Source organism: Dryobates pubescens, chromosome 24, assembly GCF_014839835.1.
Source record: "Dryobates pubescens isolate bDryPub1 chromosome 24, bDryPub1.pri, whole genome shotgun sequence".
Classification (NCBI taxonomy): domain Eukaryota; kingdom Metazoa; phylum Chordata; class Aves; order Piciformes; family Picidae; genus Dryobates; species Dryobates pubescens.
In genome coordinates, this window is record NC_071635.1 from 16,303,645 (window position 1) to 16,326,514 (window position 22,870).

The window sequence follows — 22,870 nt, forward strand, 5'->3', positions numbered from 1 at the left end:
GTCCTTGTGCCCTGTGCTCAGCACTGCTGAGGCCACAGCTTGAGTCCTGTGTCCAGCTCTGGGCTCCTGAGGGTAGGAAAGAGGTTGAGCTGCTGGAAGGTGTCCAGAGAAGGGCAACAAAGCTGGGGAGGGGTCTGGGGCACAAGGCTGGGGAGGGGTCTGGGGCACAGCCCTGTGAGGAGAGGCTGAGGGAGCTGGGGTTGCTTAGCCTGCAGAAGAGGAGGCTCAGGGGAGACCTTCTTGCTCTCTGCAACTCCCTGCAGGGAGGTTGGAGCCAGCTGGGGGTTGGTGTCTTCTGCCAGGCCCCCAGCAGCAGAACAAGAGGACACAGTCTCAAGCTGTGCCAGGGGAGGTTTAGGCTGGATGTTAGGAAGAAATTCTTCCCAGCAAGAGGAATTGGCCACTGGGATGAGCTGCCCAGGGAGGTGGTGGAGTCCCCAGCCCTGGAGGTGTTCAGGCAAGGCTTGGCTGTGGCCCTTGGAGCCAGGGTTTAGCTGTCAGGGGTTGGGGACTAGGTCACAGCTTGGACTTGGTGAGCTCTGAGGTCTTTTCCAGCCTGGTTGATGCTGTGACTCTGTGGTTGTGTGGAGTGCCTGAGTCCCAGCAGGAGGTGTGTGTGGCTCTGTCCCCCCAGGTGAATGACCTGGATGTCACCAGCATGAGCCACACCGACGCCGTCAGCTTCCTGCGCGCCGCCCCCCGCACCGTGCGGCTGGTGCTGGGCCGGGTGCTGGAGCTGCCCAAGATGCCAGTCCTGCCCCACCTGCTGCCTGACATCACCCTGACCTGCCACAACGAGGAGCTAGGTAACACCAGCATCCTGCTCCCTGCCCTCAGGCACCAGTTTGCTTTCCAGGGAGCAGGCAGGGTGAGGCTGCAGCACAGGAGGCCAAGGGCAGCCTGGGCTGCACCCAAAGCAGGGTGGCCAGAGCTGGAGAGAGGGATCCTGCCCCTCTGCTGTGCCCTGGGGAGACCTCACCTGCAGGGCTGGGGCCAGAGCTGGAGAGAGGGATCCTGCCCCTCTGCTCTGCCCTGGGGAGACCTCACCTGCAGGGCTGGGGCCAGAGCTGGAGAGAGGGATCCTGCCCCTCTGCTCTGCCCTGGGGAGACCTCACCTGCAGGGCTGGGGCCAGAGCTGGAGAGAGGGATCCTGCCCCTCTGCTCTGCCCTGGGGAGACCTCACCTGCAGGGCTGGGGCCAGAGCTGGAGAGAGGGATCCTGCCCCTCTGCTCTGCTCTGGGGAGACCTCACCTGCAGGGCTGGGGCCAGAGCTGGAGAGAGGGATCCTGCCCCTCTGCTCTGCCCTGGGGAGACCTCACCTGCAGGGCTGGGGCCAGAGCTGGAGAGAGGGATCCTGCCCCTCTGCTGTGCCCTGGGGAGACCTCACCTGCAGGGCTGGGGCCAGAGCTGGAGAGAGGGATCCTGCCCCTCTGCTCTGCTCTGGGGAGACCTCACCTGCAGGGCTGGGGCCAGAGCTGGAGAGAGGGATCCTGCCCCTCTGCTCTGCCCTGGGGAGACCTCACCTGCAGGGCTGGGGCCAGCTCTGGAGCCCTCAGCACAGGAGGGAGCTGGAGCTGAGGGAGAGGCTCCAGAGGAGGCCAGCAAGATGCTAAGGGGGTTGGAGCAGCTCTGCCCTGGGGACAGGCTGAGGGAGCTGGGGGTGTTGAGCCTGCAGAAGAGAAGGCTGCAGGCAGAGCCCAGAGCAGCTGCCAGTCCCTGCAGGGGCTGCAAGCAGGCTGCAGAGGGACTGCTGCCAAAGGGCTGCAGGGACAGCCCCAGGGGCAATGGGTTGAGATGAGAGCAGAGCAGCTGGAGCTTGGATGTGAGGAACAAGTTGTGCCCCAGGAGGCTGCTGGAAGCCTGCAAGAGGTTGCCCAGGGAGGTGGTTGTGGCCCCATGGCTGGAGAGCTTGCAGGGGAGGCTGGAGAGGGCTCTGGGCAAGCTGCTGCAGGGGAGGATGTCCCTGCTGAGGGCAGGGGCTTGGCCTGCAGGGGCTCTGCAGCTCCCTTCCAGCACAGAGCTCTCTGTGCCTCTATGAAAGGCTTTGATTCTTTTGGTTTCCCTTTGCCCTCCCTCTGCCCTCTCAAGGTTTGCTGTTGTCAGGAGGTCATGACAGCCTTTACCAAGTGGTGTACATCAGTGACATTGTCCCCAGCTCTGCTGCTGCCAGAGAGGAGAGTCTCCATGCACTAGATATTATCCATTACATTAATGGAGTAAGTACCCAGGGGATGACTCTGAAAGAAGCCAAAAGGATGCTGGAAACACACCTCCCAAAAGTGGTGCTCAAAGCAACCAGGTATGGCTCCCCAGAGCACACCCCCCTGGGCTGCTTGTTGTCCTCCTGTCACTGAATGAGTGCATGGACAAGAGGCTGGGGCTGAGCTGCTGCAGAGCAGCTCTGGGGCAAGGCAGCTGGGAGTGCTGGGGGCCAGCAGGGTGACCCTGAGCCAGCAATGTGCCCTGGTGGCCAAGAAGGCCAAGGGACTCCTGGGCTGCATCCAGGAGAGTTGTGGCCAGCAGGTGAGAGAGGTTCTCCTGGCCCTCTGCTCTGCCCTGCTGAGGCCACAGCTGGAGCACTGTGTCCAGCTCTGGGCTGCACAGCCCAAGGGCAGGGACTTGGTGCAGAGGGCACAGCAAAGGGCTCCAAAGCTGCTGAGGGCACTGGAAGAGCTCTGGGGAGGAGAGGCTGAGAGCCCTGGGGCTGTTGAGCCTGGAGCAGAGCAGCCTGAGGGGGACCTGATCAATGCTGATCAATCCTTCAAGGGTGGGGGTCAGGGGGATGGGGCCAGGCTCTGCTCAGTGGTGCCCAGGGACAGCACAAGGGGGAAGGGCACAAAGTGGAACAGCAGAAGCTGATCTGAGCATGAGGAGGAACTTCTGTGCTGTAAGGGGGAGGGAGGCCTGGGGCAGGCTGCCCAGAGGGGTGGTGGAGTCTCCATCTCTGGGGACATTCAGAACCCTGCTGGCTGTGCTCCTGGGTGCCCTTCTAGGTGATGCTGCTTGGCCAGGGGCTGGACTGGATGATCTCCAGGGGTCCCTTCCATCCCCTGCCACCCTGTGGTTCCAGCTAGCAGTGCTTGGCCTCCCTCACTGCCTGTGCCAAAGCTGTTGGCTTTGAGAGCAGCCTCAGCAGAGCACAGGGCAGCTGTCCCCCAGCCTCTGGTGAGCCCATGGTGGGTTGGTTCTCTTCACTGCAAACCTCTCTGAACATTTCTTTTCCCTAGAGATGGCCATGCAGTGCTTCCAAAGTCCAAGAGCCTTGCTGGCTCTGAGCCCTGGCCAGGCCAAGCTAATGGTAAGGAGGGTTTGGGTTGCTCCTGGCATGTTTATCCTCTCACTCCCCACCCTGAGGTCAGCCCCAGCAGGTGGTGGCTTGCTCTTCCTTTTGACAGCTCCACAAGGAGAGATTCAGCCATGGTGTGGTTAGGGCTTTGTTCTCTCTTGTGGTTTGGAAGTTGTCTCTCCCACCAAGCCTGGGGCTCTCAAGGAGCTAAGGCAATAATCAATTGCCTGGGGTCAGTCAATTGCAAGGAGGAGCTTGAGGAGCTGGAGCAGGGCCAGGGAGGGGCAAGAAAGGTGGGGAAGGGTCTGGAGAAGAGGGCTGGGGAGGAGCAGCTGGAGAGGAGGCAGGGGGTGCCCAGGTGGGCAAGGAGGCCACCAGCAGCCTGGGCTGGAGCAGCAATGGTGTGGGCAGCAGGGGGGCCAGGCACAAGTGGTGTTCCCCAGGGCTCAGGGCTGGGAGCAGTTCTCTACCACATCTTCATCAATGATCTGCATGAGGGGCTCCAGGCAGCCTCAGTGGGTTTGCAGATGATGCCAAATTGGGGCAGGAGAGTTGTGCCTGAGGGCAGGAAGGCTCTGCAGAGGCCCCTGGGGAGGCTGCAGCCAGGGCTGAGCTCAGCTGCAGGAGGCTCAACAAGGCCAAGGGCTGGGGCCTGAGCCTGGGGCACAGCCACCCCAGGAAGGCTGCAGGCTGGGGGCAGAGGGGCTGGAAAGTGGGCAGCAGAGCAAGCCCTGGGGGTGCTGGGTGGCAGCAGCTGGAGAGGAGGCAGGGGGTGGGCAGGGGGGCAAGGAGGGCAGCAGCAGCCTGGGCTGGAGCAGCAGTGGTGTGGGCAGCAGGAGCAGGGCAGGGATTGTGCCCCTGGGCTCAGCACTGGGGAGGCCACAGCTTGAGGGCTGGGCTCAGCTTTGGGCTCCTGGCTGCCAGAAGGAGCTTGAGGAGCTGGAGCAGGGCCAGGGAAGGGCAGGAAAGGTGGGGAAGGGTCTGGGGAAGAGGGCTGGGGAGGAGCAGCTGAGGGAGCTGGGGGTGGGGAGTGTGGAGCAGAGGAGGCTGAGGGAGACCTCCTTGCTCTCTGCAGCTCCCTGAGAGGAGGCTGCAGCCAGGGGGGGTTGGGCTCTGCTCCCCTAGCCTCAGGTGATAGAAGCAGAGGCAATGGCCTGAAACTGTGCCAGGGGAGGCTTAGGCTGGGGAGGAGGAAGAACTTCTCTGCTGCCAGAGTGGTCAGGGCTTGGCAGAGGCTGCCCAGGCAGGTGGTGGAGCCCCCATGGCTGGGGGTGTTTCCAGGCTGCATGGGTGTGCTGGGAGGTGGTGCAGTGGCAGTGGCTCAGCAGTGGTTGGGGCTGTGAGCTCTGGCTGAGCACTTGGAACTGGTGGTCTCAAAGGTCCTGTCCAGCCTCAGCAGTGCTGTGGCTCTGTGCTTGCAGATGACTTGTCCAGGGCAGAAGGTGGCTGTTAACCTTCCCTCATGCCATCTGCAGGAGCCTTAGCTTGTAGGAGTGCAGTGGAAAGCCAGCACCTCCCCAGCAGCTTGGGGAATAGCCTCTGCTGGCTCCACCTTGGCTCCTTTCTTACCCTGGGAAAGGGATGTCCAGGCTGGGTAGGGGGCACAGTGCCACTCATGCCTGTACCAACAGGTTCCTTTGCAGGGCCACAGAGATGAGCCAAGGGCTGCAGAACCTCCCCTGCAGGGACAGGCTGGGGGAGTTGGGGCTGCAGGGAGACCTCAGAGCAGCCTCCCAGTACCTGAAGGGGCTCCAGGAGAGCTGGGGAGGGACTTGGCCAAGGGCTGGGAGTGCCAGGCTGAGGAACAATGGCTTGGAGCTGGGAGAGGAGAGACTGAGAGTGGAGAGGAGGAAGAGATCCTTGAGAGTGAGGCTGGGGAGACTCTGGCACAGGCTGCCCAGGGGGGCTGTGGCTGCCTCCTACCTGGAGGTGTTGAAGGCCAGGCTGGATGAGGCCCTGAGCAGGCTGGGGCTGGGGGGAGGTGTCCCTGCCCATGGCAGGGGGCTGGCCTGGGCTGGTGGGAGGGAATTGGATGTTCTTTAAGGTCCTTTCCAACCTAAACTACTCTCTGAACAAGGCCCCAGGGGTCAGCGGGTATCTGAAAACCAACCCAGGAGTCAGTCAGAGGAGGTGCAGGGAGCTGTGCTTGGGGTCAGTCAGAGGAGGTGCAGGGGGGCAGAGGAGGTGCAGGGGGCTGTGCTTGGGGTCAGAGGAGGTGCAGGGAGCTGTGCTTGGGGTCAGTCAGAGGAGGTGCAGGGAGCTGTGCTTGGGGTCAGAGGAGGTGCAGGGAGCTGTGCTTGGGGTCAGTCAGAGGAGGTGCAGGGAGCTGTGCTTGGGGTCAGAGGAGGTGCAGGGAGCTGTGCTTGGGGTCAGAGGAGGTGCAGGGGGCCAGAGGAGGTGCAGGGAGCTGTGCTTGGGGTCAGTCAGAGGAGGTGCAGGGAGCTGTGCTTGGGGTCAGAGGAGGTGCAGGGAGCTGTGCTTGGGGTCAGAGGAGGTGCAGGGAGCTGTGCTTGGGGTCAGTCAGAGGAGGTGCAGGGAGCTGTGCTTGGGGTCAGTCAGAGGAGGTGCAGGGAGCTGTGCTTGGGGTCAGTCAGAGGAGGTGCAGGGAGCTGTGCTTGGGGTCAGTCAGAGGAGGTGCAGGGGGCTGTGCTTGGGGTCAGTCAGAGGAGGTGCAGGGAGCTGTGCTTGGGGTCAGTCAGAGGAGGTGCAGGGAGCTGTGCTTGGGGTCAGTCAGAGGAGGTGCAGGGAGCTGTGCTTGGGGTCAGTCAGAGGAGGTGCAGGGAGCTGTGCTTGGGGTCAGAGGAGGTGCAGGGAGCTGTGCTTGGGGTCAGTCAGAGGAGGTGCAGGGAGCTGTGCTTGGGGTCAGAGGAGGTGCAGGGAGCTGTGCTTGGGGTCAGAGGAGGTGCAGGGAGCTGTGCTTGGGGCCAGAGGAGGTGCAGGGAGCTGTGCTTGGGGTCAGTCAGAGGAGGTGCAGGGAGCTGTGCTTGGGGTCAGAGGAGGTGCAGGGAGCTGTGCTTGGGGTCAGTCAGAGGAGGTGCAGGGAGCTGTGCTTGGGGTCAGAGGAGGTGCAGGGAGCTGTGCTTGGGGTCAGAGGAGGTGCAGGGAGCTGTGCTTGGGGCCAGAGGAGGTGCAGGGAGCTGTGCTTGGGGTCAGTCAGAGGAGGTGCAGGGAGCTGTGCTTGGGGTCAGTCAGAGGAGGTGCAGGGAGCTGTGCTTGGGGCCAGAGGAGGTGCAGGGAGCTGTGCTTGGGGTCAGTCAGAGGAGGTGCAGGGAGCTGTGCTTGGGGTCAGTCAGAGGAGGTGCAGGGAGCTGTGCTTGGGGTCAGTCAGAGGAGGTGCAGGGAGCTGTGCTTGGGGTCAGTCAGAGGAGGTGCAGGGAGCTGTGCTTGGGGTCAGTCAGAGGAGGTGCAGGGAGCTGTGCTTGGGGTCAGAGGAGGTGCAGGGAGCTGTGCTTGGGGTCAGAGGAGGTGCAGGGGGCTGTGCTTGGGGTCAGAGGAGGTGCAGGGAGCTGTGCTTGGGGTCAGAGGAGGTGCAGGGAGCTGTGCTTGGGGTCAGAGGAGGTGCAGGGGGCTGTGCTTGGGGTCAGAGGAGGTGCAGGGAGCTGTGCTTGGGGTCAGTCAGAGGAGGTGCAGGGGGCCAGAGGAGGTGCAGGGAGCTGTGCTTGGGGCCAGAGGAGGTGCAGGGAGCTGTGCTTGGGGTCAGAGGAGGTGCAGGGAGCTGTGCTTGGGGTCAGTCAGAGGAGGTGCAGGGAGCTGTGCTTGGGGTCAGTCAGAGGAGGTGCAGGGAGCTGTGCTTGGAGTCAGAGGAGGTGCAGGGAGCTGTGCTTGGGGTCAGTCAGAGGAGGTGCAGGGAGCTGTGCTTGGGGTCAGTCAGAGGAGGTGCAGGGAGCTGTGCTTGGGGTCAGTCAGAGGAGGTGCAGGGAGCTGTGCTTGGGGTCAGTCAGAGGAGGTGCAGGGAGCTGTGCTTGGGGTCAGAGGAGGTGCAGGGAGCTGTGCTTGGGGTCAGAGGAGGTGCAGGGAGCTGTGCTTGGGGTCAGTCAGAGGAGGTGCAGGGAGCTGTGCTTGGGGTCAGTCAGAGGAGGTGCAGGGAGCTATGCTTGGGGTCAGAGGAGGTGCAGGGAGCTGTGCTTGGGGTCAGTCAGAGGAGGTGCAGGGAGCTGTGCTTGGGGTCAGTCAGAGGAGGTGCAGGGAGCTGTGCTTGGGGTCAGTCAGAGGAGGTGCAGGGGGCTGTGCTTGGGGTCAGTCAGAGGAGGTGCAGGGAGCTGTGCTTGGGGTCAGTCAGAGGAGGTGCAGGGAGCTGTGCTTGGGGTCAGTCAGAGGAGGTGCAGGGGGTCAGAGGAGGTGCAGGGGGCTGTGCTTGGGGTCAGTCAGAGGAGGTGCAGGGGGGCAGAGGAGGTGCAGGGGGCTGTGCTTGGAGCCTCCCAAAGGAGAGGGCATCCTGCCCTGCCCCCAGAGGTTCCTGTTTGGCTTCTGGAGCTCTTCTGCAGCGTTCCCCTTTGCTCAGAGGTGGTTCCTGTGTCAGCAGCCCCCCTTGGGGATCCCAGTGAGGCAGCCCTGCAGAGGCCATGCCTTTGTCCATCCTCTGAGCTTAGCAGTGCTGAGGAGGCAGGCAGGCAGGCAGCAGTCTTGCTCCTGTCCTGACCTCCCTTGGGGGGTGGCTGTTGTCAGCACTGATAGCTGGGGGCTCCTCTAACCCCTGTGAGCAGTCACTGCCAGCTTGCTGCTTCTGCCCTCTGTCTGTGCAGGCTGCTGCTGTGCTGATCCCTGTGACAGAGCAGAGGAGCCAGCTGATGCCTGTGGGCCCCAGGTGAGCATTCCCCTGCCTTGCCTGCTGCCAGGCACCAGAGCAAAGGAGCTGCTTGAGGCACAGTTTGTAACTGGGTGAAGGGAGCAGCCCAACCTGGGCAGGGGATGTGGGCAAGCAGTGACCCCCACGGAGAGCTGCAAGGCTGTGAGCTGATCTTCAGCCACAGCCACTGGGGCTGGTGAGAAGGGTGCAAGGCTGGGGCCCAGGAAGCCTCCCTCTGTCCCCTCTGCCTGCAGGGGCTGCCATGCTGGCTTTGCCAGGAAGGTTCCTTTCTTCTTTGGCTTCATGGTGGCACTCAGAAGGCAGCAGGCAGGGGCTGGGTGTCTCAGGGGCAGCCAGGGGCAAGTGGGGGCTGTACTGGGACCTGTGCTGGTCTTTGTGGGTTGCAGGGGCAGGGGGATGGGGGCAGCCTCAGCAGCTTGCCAGTGGCACCAGGCTGGATGGTGACACTCTGGAGGGAAGGAGCCATCCAGGGCAGGCTGCAGAGCTGGCCCCAAGGCAACCTCCTGAAGCTCAACCAGGCCAAGGGCAAGGTCCTGCAGCTGGCTCAGGGCAGTGCCAAGCACAGAGCCAGGCTGGGTGGGGAAGGGGCAGAGAGCAGTGGTGAGGAGAAGGCCCTGGGGGGTGCTGGGGGAGCAGCAGCTCTGTGCCTGCCCTGCCAGAGGCTCCCTGCTGCTGGGGCAGCTGAGGGGACCTGAGCTTGGTTCAGCAAGCAACTGGAGCAAGGCAGCCTCAGCAGCCTGCCAGGGACACCAGGCTGGAGCAGTGGTGAGGAGAAGGCCCTGGGGGTGCTGGGGGAGGAGCAGCTGCCCAGCAGGCAGCAAGGGGAGCTGGCAGCCCAGAAGCCAAGGCTGTGCTGGGCTGAGCCCCAGCAGTGTGGGCAGCAGGGGCAGGGAGGGGATCCTGCCCCTCTGCTCTGCTCAGCCCTCCCCTGCAGTGAGGACCTGGAACTGCTGGAGCAGGTCCAGAGGAGGCCACAAAGCTGATCAGAGGCTGGAGAGCCTCTGCTGTGGGGGCAGGCTGGGAGAGCTGGGGCTGTGCAGCCTGGAGGAAGGGCTCCAAGAAGCCTTCCAGGATTGGAAGGGGCTGCAGAAGAGCTGGGCAGGGGCACTTTACCACTGCCTGGAGTGCCAGGATGAGGGCTGATGCCTTCCAACTGGAGCCAGCTGGACTGAGGTGAGGCATGAGGAAGAAGATCCTGCCCATGAGGGTGCTGAGGCACTGGCACAGGCAGCACAGAGAAGCTTTGCAGGCTTTGGGGAGGTGTGGAAGGCCAGGCTGGATGAGGCCTTCAGCAAGCTGGGCTGGCAGGAGGTGCCCCTGCTCCTGAGCAGAGCTTCTGAGCAGGGCACAGGACAGGAACAGGAGGCTTTAGCAGCTCCTGAGCAGGGCACAGGACAGGAACAGGAGGCTTTAGCTGCTCCTGAGCAGGGCACAGGACAGGAACAGGAGGCTTTAGCTGCTCCTGAGCAGGGCACAGGACAGGAGCAGAAGGCTTTAGCTGCTCCTGAGCACAGGACAGGAACAGGAGGCTTTAGCTGCTCCTGAGCAGGGCACAGGACAGGAACAGGAGGCTTTAGCTGCTCCTGAGCACAGGACAGGAACAGGAGGCTTTAGCTGCTCCTGAGCAGGGCACAGGACAGGAACAGGAGGCTTTAGCTGCTCCTGAGCACAGGACAGGAACAGGAGGCTTTAGCTGCTCCTGAGCACAGGACAGGAACAGGAGGCTTTAGCTGCTCCTGAGCAGGGCACAGGACAGGAACAGGAGGCTTTAGCAGCTCCTGAGCAGGGCACAGGACAGGAACAGGAGGCTTTAGCTGCTCCTGAGCAGGGCACAGGACAGGAACAGGAGGCTTTAGCTGCTCCTGAGCACAGGACAGGAACAGGAGGCTTTAGCTGCTCCTGAGCAGGGCACAGGACAGGAACAGGAGGCTTTAGCTGCTCCTGAGCAGGGCACAGGACAGGATCAGGAGGCTTTAGCTGCTCCTGAGCAGGGCACAGGACAGGAACAGGAGGCTTTAGCTGCTCCTGAGCAGGGCACAGGACAGGAACAGGAGGCTTTAGCTGCTCCTGAGCAGGGCACAGGACAGGAACAGGAGGCTTTAGCTGCTCCTGAGCACAGGACAGGAACAGGAGGCTTTAGCTGCTCCTGAGCAGGGCACAGGACAGGAACAGGAGGCTTTAGCAGCTCCTGAGCAGGGCACAGGACAGGAACAGGAGGCTTTAGCTGCTCCTGAGCAGGGCACAGGACAGGAACAGGAGGCTTTAGCTGCTCCTGAGCACAGGACAGGAACAGGAGGCTTTAGCTGCTCCTGAGCACAGGACAGGAACAGGAGGCTTTAGCAGCTCCTGAGCACAGGACAGGAACAGGAGGCTTTAGCTGCTCCTGAGCAGGGCACAGGACAGGAACAGGAGGCTTTAGCTGCTCCTGAGCAGGGCACAGGACAGGAACAGGAGGCTTTAGCTGCTCCTGAGCAGGGCACAGGACAGGAACAGGAGGCTTTAGCTGCTCCTGAGCACAGGACAGGAACAGGAGGCTTTAGCTGCTCCTGAGCACAGGACAGGAGCAGAAGGCTTTAGCAGCTCCTGAGCACAGGACAGGAACAGGAGGCTTTAGCTGCTCCTGAGCAGGGCACAGGACAGGAACAGGAGGCTTTAGCAGCTCCTGAGCAGGGCACAGGACAGGAACAGGAGGCTTTAGCTGCTCCTGAGCAGGGCACAGGACAGGAACAGGAGGCTTTAGCAGCTCCTGAGCACAGGACAGGAACAGGAGGCTTTAGCTGCTCCTGAGCACAGGACAGGAACAGGAGGCTTTAGCTGCTCCTGAGCAGGGCACAGGACAGGAACAGGAGGCTTTAGCAGCTCCTGAGCACAGGACAGGAACAGGAGGCTTTAGCTGCTCCTGAGCAGGGCACAGGACAGGAACAGGAGGCTTTAGCTGCTCCTGAGCAGGGCACAGGACAGGAACAGGAGGCTTTAGCTGCTCCTGAGCAGGGCACAGGACAGGAACAGGAGGCTTTAGCTGCTCCTGAGCACAGGACAGGAACAGGAGGCTTTAGCAGCTCCTGAGCACAGGACAGGAACAGGAGGCTTTAGCTGCTCCTGAGCAGGGCACAGGACAGGAACAGGAGGCTTTAGCTGCTCCTGAGCACAGGACAGGAACAGGAGGCTTTAGCTGCTCCTGAGCAGGGCACAGGACAGGAGCAGAAGGCTTTAGCTGCTCCTGAGCACAGGACAGGAACAGGAGGCTTTAGCTGCTCCTGAGCAGGGCACAGGACAGGAACAGGAGGCTTTAGCTGCTCCTGAGCACAGGACAGGAACAGGAGGCTTTAGCTGCTCCTGAGCAGGGCACAGGACAGGAAACAGGAGGCTTTAGCTGCTCCTGAGCACAGGACAGGAACAGGAGGCTTTAGCTGCTCCTGAGCAGGGCACAGGACAGGAACAGGAGGCTTTAGCTGCTCCTGAGCACAGGACAGGAACAGGAGGCTTTAGCTGCTCCTGAGCACAGGACAGGAACAGGAGGCTTTAGCTGCTCCTGAGCAGGGCACAGGACAGGAACAGGAGGCTTTAGCTGCTCCTGAGCAGGGCACAGGACAGGAACAGGAGGCTTTAGCTGCTCCTGAGCAGGGCACAGGACAGGAACAGGAGGCTTTAGCTGCTCCTGAGCAGGGCACAGGACAGGAACAGGAGGCTTTAGCTGCTCCTGAGCAGGGCACAGGACAGGAACAGGAGGCTTTAGCTGCTCCTGAGCAGGGCACAGGACAGGAACAGGAGGCTTTAGCTGCTCCTGAGCAGGGCACAGGACAGGAACAGGAGGCTTTAGCTGCTCCTGAGCAGGGCACAGGACAGGAACAGGAGGCTTTAGCTGCTCCTGAGCACAGGACAGGAACAGGAGGCTTTAGCTGCTCCTGAGCAGGGCACAGGACAGGAACAGGAGGCTTTAGCTGCTCCTGAGCAGGGCACAGGACAGGAACAGGAGGCTTTAGCTGCTCCTGAGCAGGGCACAGGACAGGAACAGGAGGCTTTAGCTGCTCCTGAGCAGGGCACAGGAACAGGAGGCTTTAGCTGCTCCTGAGCAGGGCACAGGAACAGGAGGCTTTAGCTGCTCCTGAGCAGGGCACAGGACAGGAACAGGAGGCTTTAGCAGCTCCTGAGCAGGGCACAGGACAGGAACAGGAGGCTTTAGCAGCTCCTGAGCACAGGACAGGAACAGGAGGCTTTAGCTGCTCCTGAGCAGGGCACAGGACAGGAACAGGAGGCTTTAGCAGCTCCTGAGCAGGGCACAGGACAGGAACAGGAGGCTTTAGCTGCTCCTGAGCAGGGCACAGGACAGGAACAGGAGGCTTTAGCTGCTCCTGAGCACAGGACAGGAACAGGAGGCTTTAGCAGCTCCTGAGCACAGGACAGGAACAGGAGGCTTTAGCTGCTCCTGAGCACAGGACAGGAACAGGAGGCTTTAGCAGCTCCTGAGCAGGGCACAGGACAGGAACAGGAGGCTTTAGCAGCTCCTGAGCAGGGCACAGGACAGGAACAGGAGGCTTTAGCTGCTCCTGAGCAGGGCACAGGACAGGAACAGGAGGCTTTAGCTGCTCCTGAGCACAGGACAGGAACAGGAGGCTTTAGCTGCTCCTGAGCACAGGACAGGAACAGGAGGCTTTAGCTGCTCCTGAGCAGGGCACAGGACAGGAACAGGAGGCTTTAGCTGCTCCTGAGCACAGGACAGGAACAGGAGGCTTTAGCTGCTCCTGAGCACAGGACAGGAACAGGAGGCTTTAGCTGCTCCTGAGCACAGGACAGGAACAGGAGGCTTTAGCTGCTCCTGAGCACAGGACAGGAACAGGAGGCTTTAGCAGCTCCTGAGCAGGGCACAGGACAGGAACAGGAGGCTTTAGCTGCTCCTGAGCACAGGACAGGAACAGGAGGCTTTAGCTGCTCCTGAGCACAGGACAGGAACAGGAGGCTTTAGCTGCTCCTGAGCTGGGCACAGGACAGGAACAGGAGGCTTTAGCTGCTCCTGAGCAGGGCACAGGACAGGAACAGGAGGCTTTAGCAGCTCCTGAGCACAGGACAGGAACAGGAGGCTTTAGCTGCTCCTGAGCAGGGCACAGGACAGGAACAGGAGGCTTTAGCTGCTCCTGAGCACAGGACAGGAACAGGAGGCTTTAGCAGCTCCTGAGCAGGGCACAGGACAGGAACAGGAGGCTTTAGCAGCTCCTGAGCAGGGCACAGGACAGGAACAGGAGGCTTTAGCAGCTCCTGAGCACAGGACAGGAACAGGAGGCTTTAGCTGCTCCTGAGCACAGGACAGGAACAGGAGGCTTTAGCTGCTCCTGAGCACAGGACAGGAACAGGAGGCTTTAGCAGCTCCTGAGCAGGGCACAGGACAGGAACAGGAGGCTTTAGCTGCTCCTGAGCAGGGCACAGGACAGGAACAGGAGGCTTTAGCTGCTCCTGAGCACAGGACAGGAACAGGAGGCTTTAGCAGCTCCTGAGCAGGGCACAGGACAGGAACAGGAGGGTTTATTGCTTGTAAGTAGATCAGTGAACCTCTAGGGTTGCTTGCTGCCTTCTGAGGGTTAATTTGCCCTGTTCTTCACTTAGCTGAATGGCAATGGCTCCCTAGGACCTCCTCAGGCAAACCCAGGCAACAACCTGCACCAGCCTCCAGGGCTGATGGATCCCTCAGCACCTGCAGCTGCTCCTTCCCTTGGCTTTCCCAAGCCAGGCTCAGAGCTTTCCAGGCACTGTGACACAGCAGGTAAGGAGGAGGTGAGGTGGAGGCAGCACTGCTGAGGCTCTGCTGGGAGAAGCTTAGTGCTGAGCAGGCTGCAATGGGGCTTAGTTTGGAGCTGAGGAACAATTTCTTTGCTGCCAGAGTGGTCAGGGACTGGCAGAGGCTGCCCAGGGAGGTGGTGGAGTCCCCATGGCTGGAGGGGTTGCAGCAAGCTGTGGCCATGGCACCTGGGGCCAGGGTTTGGTGGCCATGGTGGGGTTGGGTTGGAGGTTGGGCTGGGTGAGCCTGGAGGCCTTGTCCAACCCCAAACACTTCCCTGATTCTGCTTGGTGGCCATGGTGGGCTTGGGTTGGAGGTTGAACTCTGTGATCTCAGAGAGCTTTTCCACCCCAGACAACTCCTTGGCTGTCTGGCAGCTGCCAGTACTGCCCCTGGGATCTGCCCCTTTCGTGCTGATTTCACCCCCACCCCAAAGCATCCTTGGTTCCAGGGCCTCTCTCCTCACTTGCTGCTGTCTGCCTGCAGAAGCAGAGCCTCCAGAGGAGGACTCCTATGATGAGGATGACCACAATGAAGTTGTGCAGTACCTGCTGGATGTGGTGGATGAGGAAGCCCAGAACCTCCTGAACCGCAGCAGTGAGACTCCAGAGGGGCAGAATCTCCTCCAGCTCCAGAGGGCTGCAGCCAGGGAGCCCCTGCCAGGTAACCTGAGCCCTGCCACAAGGAAGAGCAAGCCAGCTGGGGCAAGGAGGGGGACAGAGGGCAGCTGCCTGGGCAGGAGGGAGAGCTGGGAGCTGCTGGGAGCTCAGAGTGCCCTGAGCACAGCACAGGCCAGGTCTGATGTGAGCAGCTGGCAGTCCCCTGGGGCAGGGGATCTCACTCCTGAGGTGTCCCTGGAGTGCAGCAGCTGCAGCCAGCCCCTGCCAGGTAACCTGAGCCATGCCACAAGGGAGAGCAAACCACTCTGGGCAAGGAGGTGGCCAGAGAGCAGCTGCCTAGGCAGGAGGGAGAGCTGGGAGCTCAGAGAGCTCAGAGTGCCCTGAGCACAGCACAGGCAGGTGGCCAGGTCTGATGTGAGCAGCTGGCAGTCCCCTGGGGCAGGGGATCTCACTCCTGAGTTGTCCCTGGAGTGCAGCAGCTGGGCAAGGAGGTGCCCAGAGAGCAGCTGCCTGGGCAGGAGGGAGAGCTGGGAGCTGCTGGGAGCTCAGAGTGCTCTGAGCACAGCACAGGCAGGTGGCCAGTTCCTATGTAAGCTGCTGGCAGTCCCCTGGGGCAGGGGATCTCACTCCTGAGTTGTCCCTGGAGTGCAGCAGCTGCAGCCAGCCCCTGCCAGGTAACCTGAGCCATGCCACAAGGAAGCCAGGCAGAGCAAACCACCTGGGGCAAGGAGGTGCCCAGAGAGCAGCTGCCTGGGCAGGAGGGAGAGCTGGGAGCTGCTGGGAGCTCAGAGAGCTCAGAGTGGCCTGAGCACAGCACAGGCAGGTGGCCAGGTCTGGTGTGAGCAGCTGGAAGTCCCCTGAGGCAGAGGATCTCACTCCTGAGGTGTCCCTGGAGTGCAGCTGATGTTGTTGGAGGGTCCTGGCCCTGCAGCTGCAGCCTGCTGGCAGTCCCCTGGGGCAGGGGATCTCACTGCTGAGTTGTCCCTGGAGTGCAGCAGCTGGGCAAGGAGGTGGCCAGAGAGCAGCTGCCTGGGCAGGAGGGAGAGCTGGGAGCTGCTGGGAGCTCAGAGAGCTCAGAGTGCCCTGAGCACAGCACAGGCAGGTGGCCAGGTCTGATGTGAGCAGCTGGCAGTCCCCTGGGGCAGGGGATCTCACTCCTGAGTTGTCCCTGGAGTGCAGCAGCTGGGCAAGGAGGTGGCCAGAGAGCAGCTGCCTGGGCAGGAGGGAGAGCTGGGAGCTGCTGGGAGCTCAGAGTGCCCTGAGCACAGCACAGGCCAGGTCTGGTGTGAGCAGCTGGCAGTGCCCTGGGGCAGGGGATCTCACTCCTGAGTTGTCCCTGGAGTGCAGCTGATGTTGTTGGAGGGTCCTGGCCCTGCAGCTCCAGCCAGCCCCTGCCAGGTAACCTGAGCCCTGCCACAAGGAAGCCAGGGAGAGCAAACCACCTGGGGCAAGGAGGTGCCCAGAGAGCAGCTGCCTGGGCAGGAGGGAGAGCTGGGAGCTGCTGGGAGCTCAGAGAGCTCAGAGTGCCCTGAGCACAGCACAGGCAGGTGGCCAGGTCTGGTGTGAGCAGCTGGAAGTCCCCTGAGGCAGAGGATCTCACTCCTGAGGTGTCCCTGGAGTGCAGCTGATGTTGTTGGAGGGTCCTGGCCCTGCAGCTGCAGCCTGCTGGCAATCCCCTGGGGCAGGGGATCTCACTCCTGAGTTGTCCCTGGAGTGCAGCAGCTGGGCAAGGAGGTGCCCAGAGAGCAGCTGCCTGGGCAGGAGGGAGAGCTGGGAGCTCAGAGAGCTCAGAGTGCCCTGAGCACAGCACAGGCAGGTGGCCAGGTCTGGTGTGAGCAGCTGGCAGTCCCCTGGGGCAGGGGATCTCACTCCTGAGTTGTCCCTGGAGTGCAGCTGATGTTGTTGGAGGGTCCTGGCCCTGCAGCTGCAGCCTGCTGGACATGCTGAGGTGTTTCAGCAGCACCAGTTGGCTGATGGCAGCAAGCTGGGAGGAGTGGCTGCCAGACCATCAGGCCTTGGGCAGAGGACAACCTCAGGAGGTGCAGCAGGGGCAAGTGGAGAGTCCTGCACCTGGGGAGGAGCAGCAGCAGGCAGCAGCACAGGGCAGAGGTTGGCCTGCTGGCAAGCAGCTCCATGGAGAAGGACCTTGCAGGAAGCTCTCCATGGGCCAGCAAGGAGCCCTGGTGGCCAGGAAGGCCAATGGCATCCTGGGGGGCATGAAGAGTGAGGCCAGCAGGGCAGGGGAGGTTCTCCTCCCTCTGCTCTGCCCTGGGGAGGCCACATTGGGAGTGTTGTGTCCAGCTCTGGGCTCCCCAGCTCAAGAGGGATCAGGGATCTGCTGCAGAGAGGCCAAGGGAGGCTGTGAGGATGCTGAAGGTCTGGAACATGTCTGATGAGGAGAGGCTGAGCCCTGGGGGTGCTTAGCCTGGAGAGGAGAAGGCTGAGAGGGAGCTGAGCAATGCCTCTCAAGAGCTGAGGGCTGGGGGGCAAGCAGCAGGGGCCAGGCTCTGCTCAGTGGTGCCCTGGGACAGGCCAAGGGGCAGTGGGCACAGACTGGAGCCCAGGAACTGTTCCACATCAACTGAATGACAGCAGGGCAGGGGTTGGGAGGGACCCCTGGAGATCATCCAGTCCAACCCTCCCCTGCCAAGGCAGGGGCACCCAGGGCAGGGGCACCCAGGGCAGGGGCACCCAGGGCAGGGCACCCAGGAACACAGCCAGCAGGGTTCTGAATGTCCCCAGAGATGGAGACTCCACCACCCCTCTGGGCAGCCTGCCCCAGGCCTCCCTCACCCTTACAGCACAGAAGTTCCTCCTCATGCTCAGATCAGCTTCTGCTGTTCCACTTTGTGCCCTTCCCCCTTGTGCTGTCCCTGGGCACCACTGAGCAGAGCCTGGCCCCATCCCCCTGACCCCCACCCTTGAAGGATTGATCAGCACTGATCAGGTCCCCCTCAGGCTGCTCTGCTCCAGGCTGAACAGCCCCAGGGCTCTCAGCCTCTCCTCCCCAGAGCTCTTCCAGTGCCCTCAGCACCTTTGGAGCCCTTTGCTGTGCCCTCTCCAGCAGTTCCCTGCCCTTGAGCTGTGCAGCCCAGAGCTGGACACAGTGCTCCAGCTGTGGCCTCAGCAGGGCAGAGCAGAGGGCCAGGAGAACCTCTCTCACCTGCTGGCCACAGCTCTCCTGGATGCAGCCCAGGAGTCCCTTGGCCACCAGGGCACATTGCTGGCTCAGGGGCTGATGATCTGATTGTCTGAAGTGTGGTGGTGCTGAGAGCTCTTTCCCAGCACCCCTGCAGCCAAGGGCCTGAGAAGATGTTTCTTGGCTGTCCTGGCACCCTCTGTTCCCTGGGCAGTGCCAGCTGACTCCTGGGGCACCTCCTGGTTTGGTCATGCTGTGTCTCCTGGTGTTCCTCCTCCAGCAGAGCTGAATGGCAAGCTGGCAGAAGACAAGGCTGAAGACACAGACTGTGATGGCTCATCTCTGCCTGAAGACCTTTCTGAGGTAGGGTGGCAGCTGCCTGGCTGCTGGCTCTGCTTGCCCAGCTGCCCCTTGCACTTCTCTTCTTCTCCTTGCTGGCACAGAGCTTGTGGAGCTCACTGAGCAGCTCTGGGGGCAGCAGCTGGCCAGGCACTGAGGGTTTGATTACAGTCTCACAGCATCACCAAGGCTGGAAGAGACCTCAAAGATCATCAAGTCCAAGCTGGCACCACAGAGCTCATGGCTAAGCCATGGCTCCAAGTGCCACATCCAGTCCCCTCCTGAACACCTCCAGGGCTGGGGACTCCACCACCTCCCTGGGCAGCTCATCCCAGTGGCCAATTCCTCTCTCTGGGAAGAACTTTCTCCTCCCCTCCAGCCTCAACCTCCCCTGGCACAGCTTGAGACTGTGTCCTCTTGTTCTGCTGCTGGGGGCCTGGGAGAAGAGACCAACCCCCAGCTGGCTCCAACCTCCCTGCAGGGAGCTGCAGAGAGCAAGAAGGTCTCCCCTGAGCCTCCTCTTCTGCAGGCTAAGCAACCCCAGCTCCCTCAGCCTCTCCTCACAGGGCTGTGCCCCAGACCCCTCCCCAGCCTTGTGCCCCAGACCCCTCCCCAGCTTTGTTGCCCTTCTCTGGACACCTTCCAGCAGCTCAACCTCTTTCCTACCCTCAGGAGCCCAGAGCTGGACACAGGACTCAAGCTGTGGCCTCAGCAGTGCTGAGCACAGGGCACAAGGACTTCCCTGCTCCTGCTGGCCACACTCTGCCTGACCCAGGCCAGGCTGCCCTTGGCCTTCTTGGCCACCTGGGCACACTGCAGGCTCCTGTTCAGCTGCTCTCCCCCAGCACCCCCAGGTCCCTCTCTGCCTGGCTGCTCTCAGCCACTCTGCCCCCAGCCTGTGGCACTGCCTGGGGTTGCTGTGGCCAAAGTGCAGCCCCTGGCACTGGGACTTGTTGAATCCTGTTGGCCTCTGCCCCTCTGCCCAGCCTGGCCAGGTCCCTCTGCAGAGCCCTTCTGCCCTCTGACTGACCAACATCTGCCCCCAGCTTGCTGTCAGCTGCAAATCTGCTGATGAGAAATGCAACAAAGCTGGGGAGGGGTCTGGGGCACAAGGCTGGGGAGGGGTCTGGGGCACAGCCCTGTGAGGAGAGGCTGAGGGAGCTGGGGTTGCTCAGCCTGCAGAAGAGGAGGCTCAGGGGAGACCTTCTTGCTCTCTGCAACTCCCTGCAGGGAGGTTGGAGCCAGCTGGGGGTTGGTCTCTTCTGCCAGGCCCCCAGCAGCAGAACAAGAGGACACAGTCTCAAGCTGTGCCAGGGGAGGTTGAGGCTGGAGGGGAGGAGAAAGTTCTTCACTGAGAGTCATTCACCACTGGGATGAGCTGCCCAGGGAGCTGGTGGAGTCCCCATCCCTGGAGGTGTTCAGGAGGGGATTGGATGAGGCACTTGGTGCCATGGTTGAGTTGATCAGATGGTGCTGGGGGAGAGGCTGGACTGGATGAGCTCTGAGGTCTTCTACAACCTGGTTAATTCTATTCTATATTGAAACTGTTTCCCCTTGAGCACAGCCAGAGACTGGAATCATAGAACAGCTTGAGTTGGAAAGGGCCTTAAAGATCATCCAGCTCCAGCCCCCTGCCATGGGCAGGGACAGCTCCCCCCAGCCCCAGCTTGCTCAGGGCCTCATCCAGCCTGGCCTTGGACACCTCCAGGCAGGAGGCAGCCACAGCCTCCCTGGGCAGCCTGTGCCAGAGTCTCCCCAGCCTCACTCTCAAGGATCTCTTCCTCCTTTCCACTCTCAGTCTCTCCTCTCCCAGCTCCAAGCCATTGTTCCTCACCTTGGCACTCCCAGCCCTTGGCCAGAGTCCCTCCCCAGCTCTCCTGGAGCCCTTCAGGTCCTGGCAGTCTGCTCTGAGGTCTGCCTGGAGCCTTGTGCAGGAAGCAGTGGAGTCCCCTCCATGGCACAGTTGAGGGCTCCTCTTGCCAGGGTGCTGGGGCCAGCTCACCTCAGCTGTCCTCTCCCCTAGAAACGTTGACCCAGAGGATCCTTGAGGTCCCTTCCAACCTGGCATGCTGTGATGCACCTCATAAAGTGCTTTTAAGTCTTAAGCACCCCCAAAACAACCCTGAACTGGAGACAAATGGGGGGGTGCAGCTGCTGCTGGGGCCAGAGCCTCTCTCCAGGTGCTCAGCCTGCTCATCCTCTGCTGCTCTGGCTTGAGGAGGTGGCTCAGGGAAGAAAGGGTTTCACTCTCTGCTGCTTGGAGCTTAGCAGGGCTGAGAAACAGCCCAGGGGAGTGTGCAGTGGTGGCAGCTGGCAGGGGGTGGCTCCTCTGGCCCTCAATGTCTTTGGCAATGTTTCTTCCTCCCCCACAGGCAGCTCATGTCAATGGTTGTGAGGACTGCTGTGAAGGGCCAGCCATGCCAGCAAGGTAAGAGCTCTGTCCCAGCCCTGCTCAGCAGCAGACCTGCAGCCAAAGCAGAGCCAGCACTGGGCCCTGGCAGCCCAGAGCCAGCCCTGTGCTGAGCTGCAGCCAGAGCAGGGAGAGCAGCAGCACAGGGAGGGGATTCTGCCCCTCTGCTCTGCTCAGCCCCCACCTGCAGCACTGCCTCCAGCTCTGGGGCTCCCAGCACAAGAAGGACCTGGAGCTGCTGGAGAGGCTCCAGAGGAGGCCACAGAGATGCTCAGAGGCTGCAGAAGCTCCCTTGTGGGGCCAGGCTGGGAGAGTTCAGCCTGGAGAACAGGAGGCTCCAGGGAGAGTGTTCCTGTGTGAGTTTCTCCTGTGAGAAATCTCCTTGCTGTGAGGCTGCTGGAGCCTGGAGCAGGCTGCCCAGGGAGGCTGTGGAGCCTCCTGCTCTGCAGAGCTTCCAACCCCCCTGGATGTGCTCCTGGGTGACCTTCCTTAGGTCACCCTGCCATGGGCAGGGACACCTCCCAGGGGAGCAGGCTGCCCAAGGCCTTCATCCATCACTCTTGGGAGTGGTACCCAGGGACAGGATGAGGAGCAGGGGACACAAACTGCAGCCCAGGAGGTTCCACCTCAACAGGAGGAGAAATCTCCTTGCTGTGAGGCTGCTGGAGCCTGGAGCAGGCTGCCCAGGGAGGCAGTGGAGCCTCCTGCTCTGCAGAGCTTCCAAACCCACCTGGATGTGTTCCTGGGTGCCCTGCCCTGGGTGCCCTGCTCTGGGAGCCCTGCTCTGGCAGGGGGCTTGGACTGGATGAGCTCCAGGTGTCCCTCCCAACCCCTAGCATGGTTCCATGAAATCCAGAGTCACCACCACTGCACTCAGTTATCTGTGACCCTGTTCAGGGCAGATGCTCTCCACCCAGAGCAGCTCAGAAGTGCCAGGATGAGGATCTCAGAGGTCTTTTGCAGCCTTAATGATTCCATAAGAAGGGCAGACCTCCTTGCTCTCCACAGCTCCCTGCAGGGAGGTTGGAGCCAGCTGGGGGTTGGGCTCTTCTGCCAGGCCCCCAGCCCCAGAACAAGAGGACACAGTCTCAAGCTGTGCCAGGGGAGGTTGAGGCTGGAGGGGAGGAAAAAGTTCTTCCCAGCAAGAGGAATTGGCCACTGGGATGAGCTGCCCAGGGAGGTGGTGGAGTCCCCAGCCCTGGAGGTGTTGAGGAAGAGCCTGGCTGAGGCCCTTGGTGCCATGGCTGAGTTGATCAGAGGGTGCTGGGGGAGAGAGCTGGGGCTGCTCAGCCTGGAGAACAGGAGGCTCCAGGCAGACCTTAGATGTGTTCCTCTGTGAGTTTCTCCTGTGAGAAATCTCCTTGCTGTGAGGCTGCTGGAGCCTGGAGCAGGCTGCCCAGGGAGGTGCTGGAGCCTCCTGCTCTGCAGAGCTTCCAGACCTGCCTGGATGTGTTCCTGTGTGCCCTGCCTGGGTGCCCCTGCTCTGGCAGGGGCTTGGACTGGATGAGCTCCAGAGGTCCCTTCCAACCCCTCCCATGCTGTGGCTCTGGGCAGTCTTGGGTTGAGACTTGGCCAAATCAGCCACATGAAGACCTCAGACTGGTTAACATCTTTGTCACCATCCCCAGCAGAGGCAGGAAGCTGTCAGCTGAGAACAGATCCTGTGGTGGACAGGGGGTGAGGTGTGAAGGGCACAAATTGGATGTGACTTGGGCTGCTTAGCCCTTGAAAATCAGAATCACAGCATCAGCCAGGGTGGAAAAGACCTCAGAGCTCATCCAGTCCAACCTGTGGCCTAATCCCCAACCCCTCCTGACAGCCAAACCATGGCTCCCAGTGCCACATCCAAGCCCCTCTTGAGCACCCCCAGGGCTGGGGACTCCACCACCTCCCTGGGCAGCTCATCCCAGTGGCCAATTCCTCTTGCTGGGAAGAACTTTCTCCTCCCCTCCAGCCTCAACCTCCCCTGGCACAGCTTGAGACTGTGTCCTCTTGTTCTGGTGCTGGGGGCCTGGCAGAAGAGCCCCCAGCTGGCTCCAACCTCCCTGCAGGGAGCTGTGGAGAGCAAGGAGGTCTGCCCTTCTTATGGGATCATTAAGGCTGCAAAAGACCTCTGAGATCCTCATCCTGGCACTTCTGAGCTGCTCTGGGTGCAGAGCATCTGCCCTGAACAGGGTCACAGATAACTGAGTGCAGTGGTGGTGACTCTGGATTTCATGGAACCATGCTAGGGGTTGGGAGGAACACCTGGAGCTCATCCAGTCCAAGCCCCCTGCCAGAGCAGGGCAGCCAGGGCAGGGCACCCAGGGCAGGGCACCCAGGAACACATCCAGGTGGGTTTGGAAAGCCTCCAGAGCAGAGACTCCACAACCTCTCTGGCAGCCTGCTCCAGGCTCCAGCAGCCTCACACCAAAGAATTTTCTCCTCCTGCTGAGGTGGAACCTCCTGGGTTCCAGTCTGTGTCCTCTGCCCCTCATCCTGTCCCTGGGTACCACTCTC

General features: G+C 61.6%; 1 protein-coding gene across 1 annotated transcript in view; it reads left to right on the top strand.

The window, feature by feature from the left end:
• Positions 1-22,870, top strand: part of PTPN13 (protein tyrosine phosphatase non-receptor type 13) — a 161,889-nt gene that overhangs the window by 128,024 nt on the left and 10,995 nt on the right. The window contains exons 33-40 of the mRNA XM_054172520.1: positions 635-806; positions 2,089-2,299; positions 3,228-3,298; positions 8,029-8,090; positions 13,692-13,848; positions 14,350-14,526; positions 17,903-17,985; positions 20,334-20,389. Coding sequence (XP_054028495.1) covers positions 635-806; positions 2,089-2,299; positions 3,228-3,298; positions 8,029-8,090; positions 13,692-13,848; positions 14,350-14,526; positions 17,903-17,985; positions 20,334-20,389 — 989 coding nt within the window. The remainder of the gene's footprint in view (positions 1-634; positions 807-2,088; positions 2,300-3,227; positions 3,299-8,028; positions 8,091-13,691; positions 13,849-14,349; positions 14,527-17,902; positions 17,986-20,333; positions 20,390-22,870) is intronic.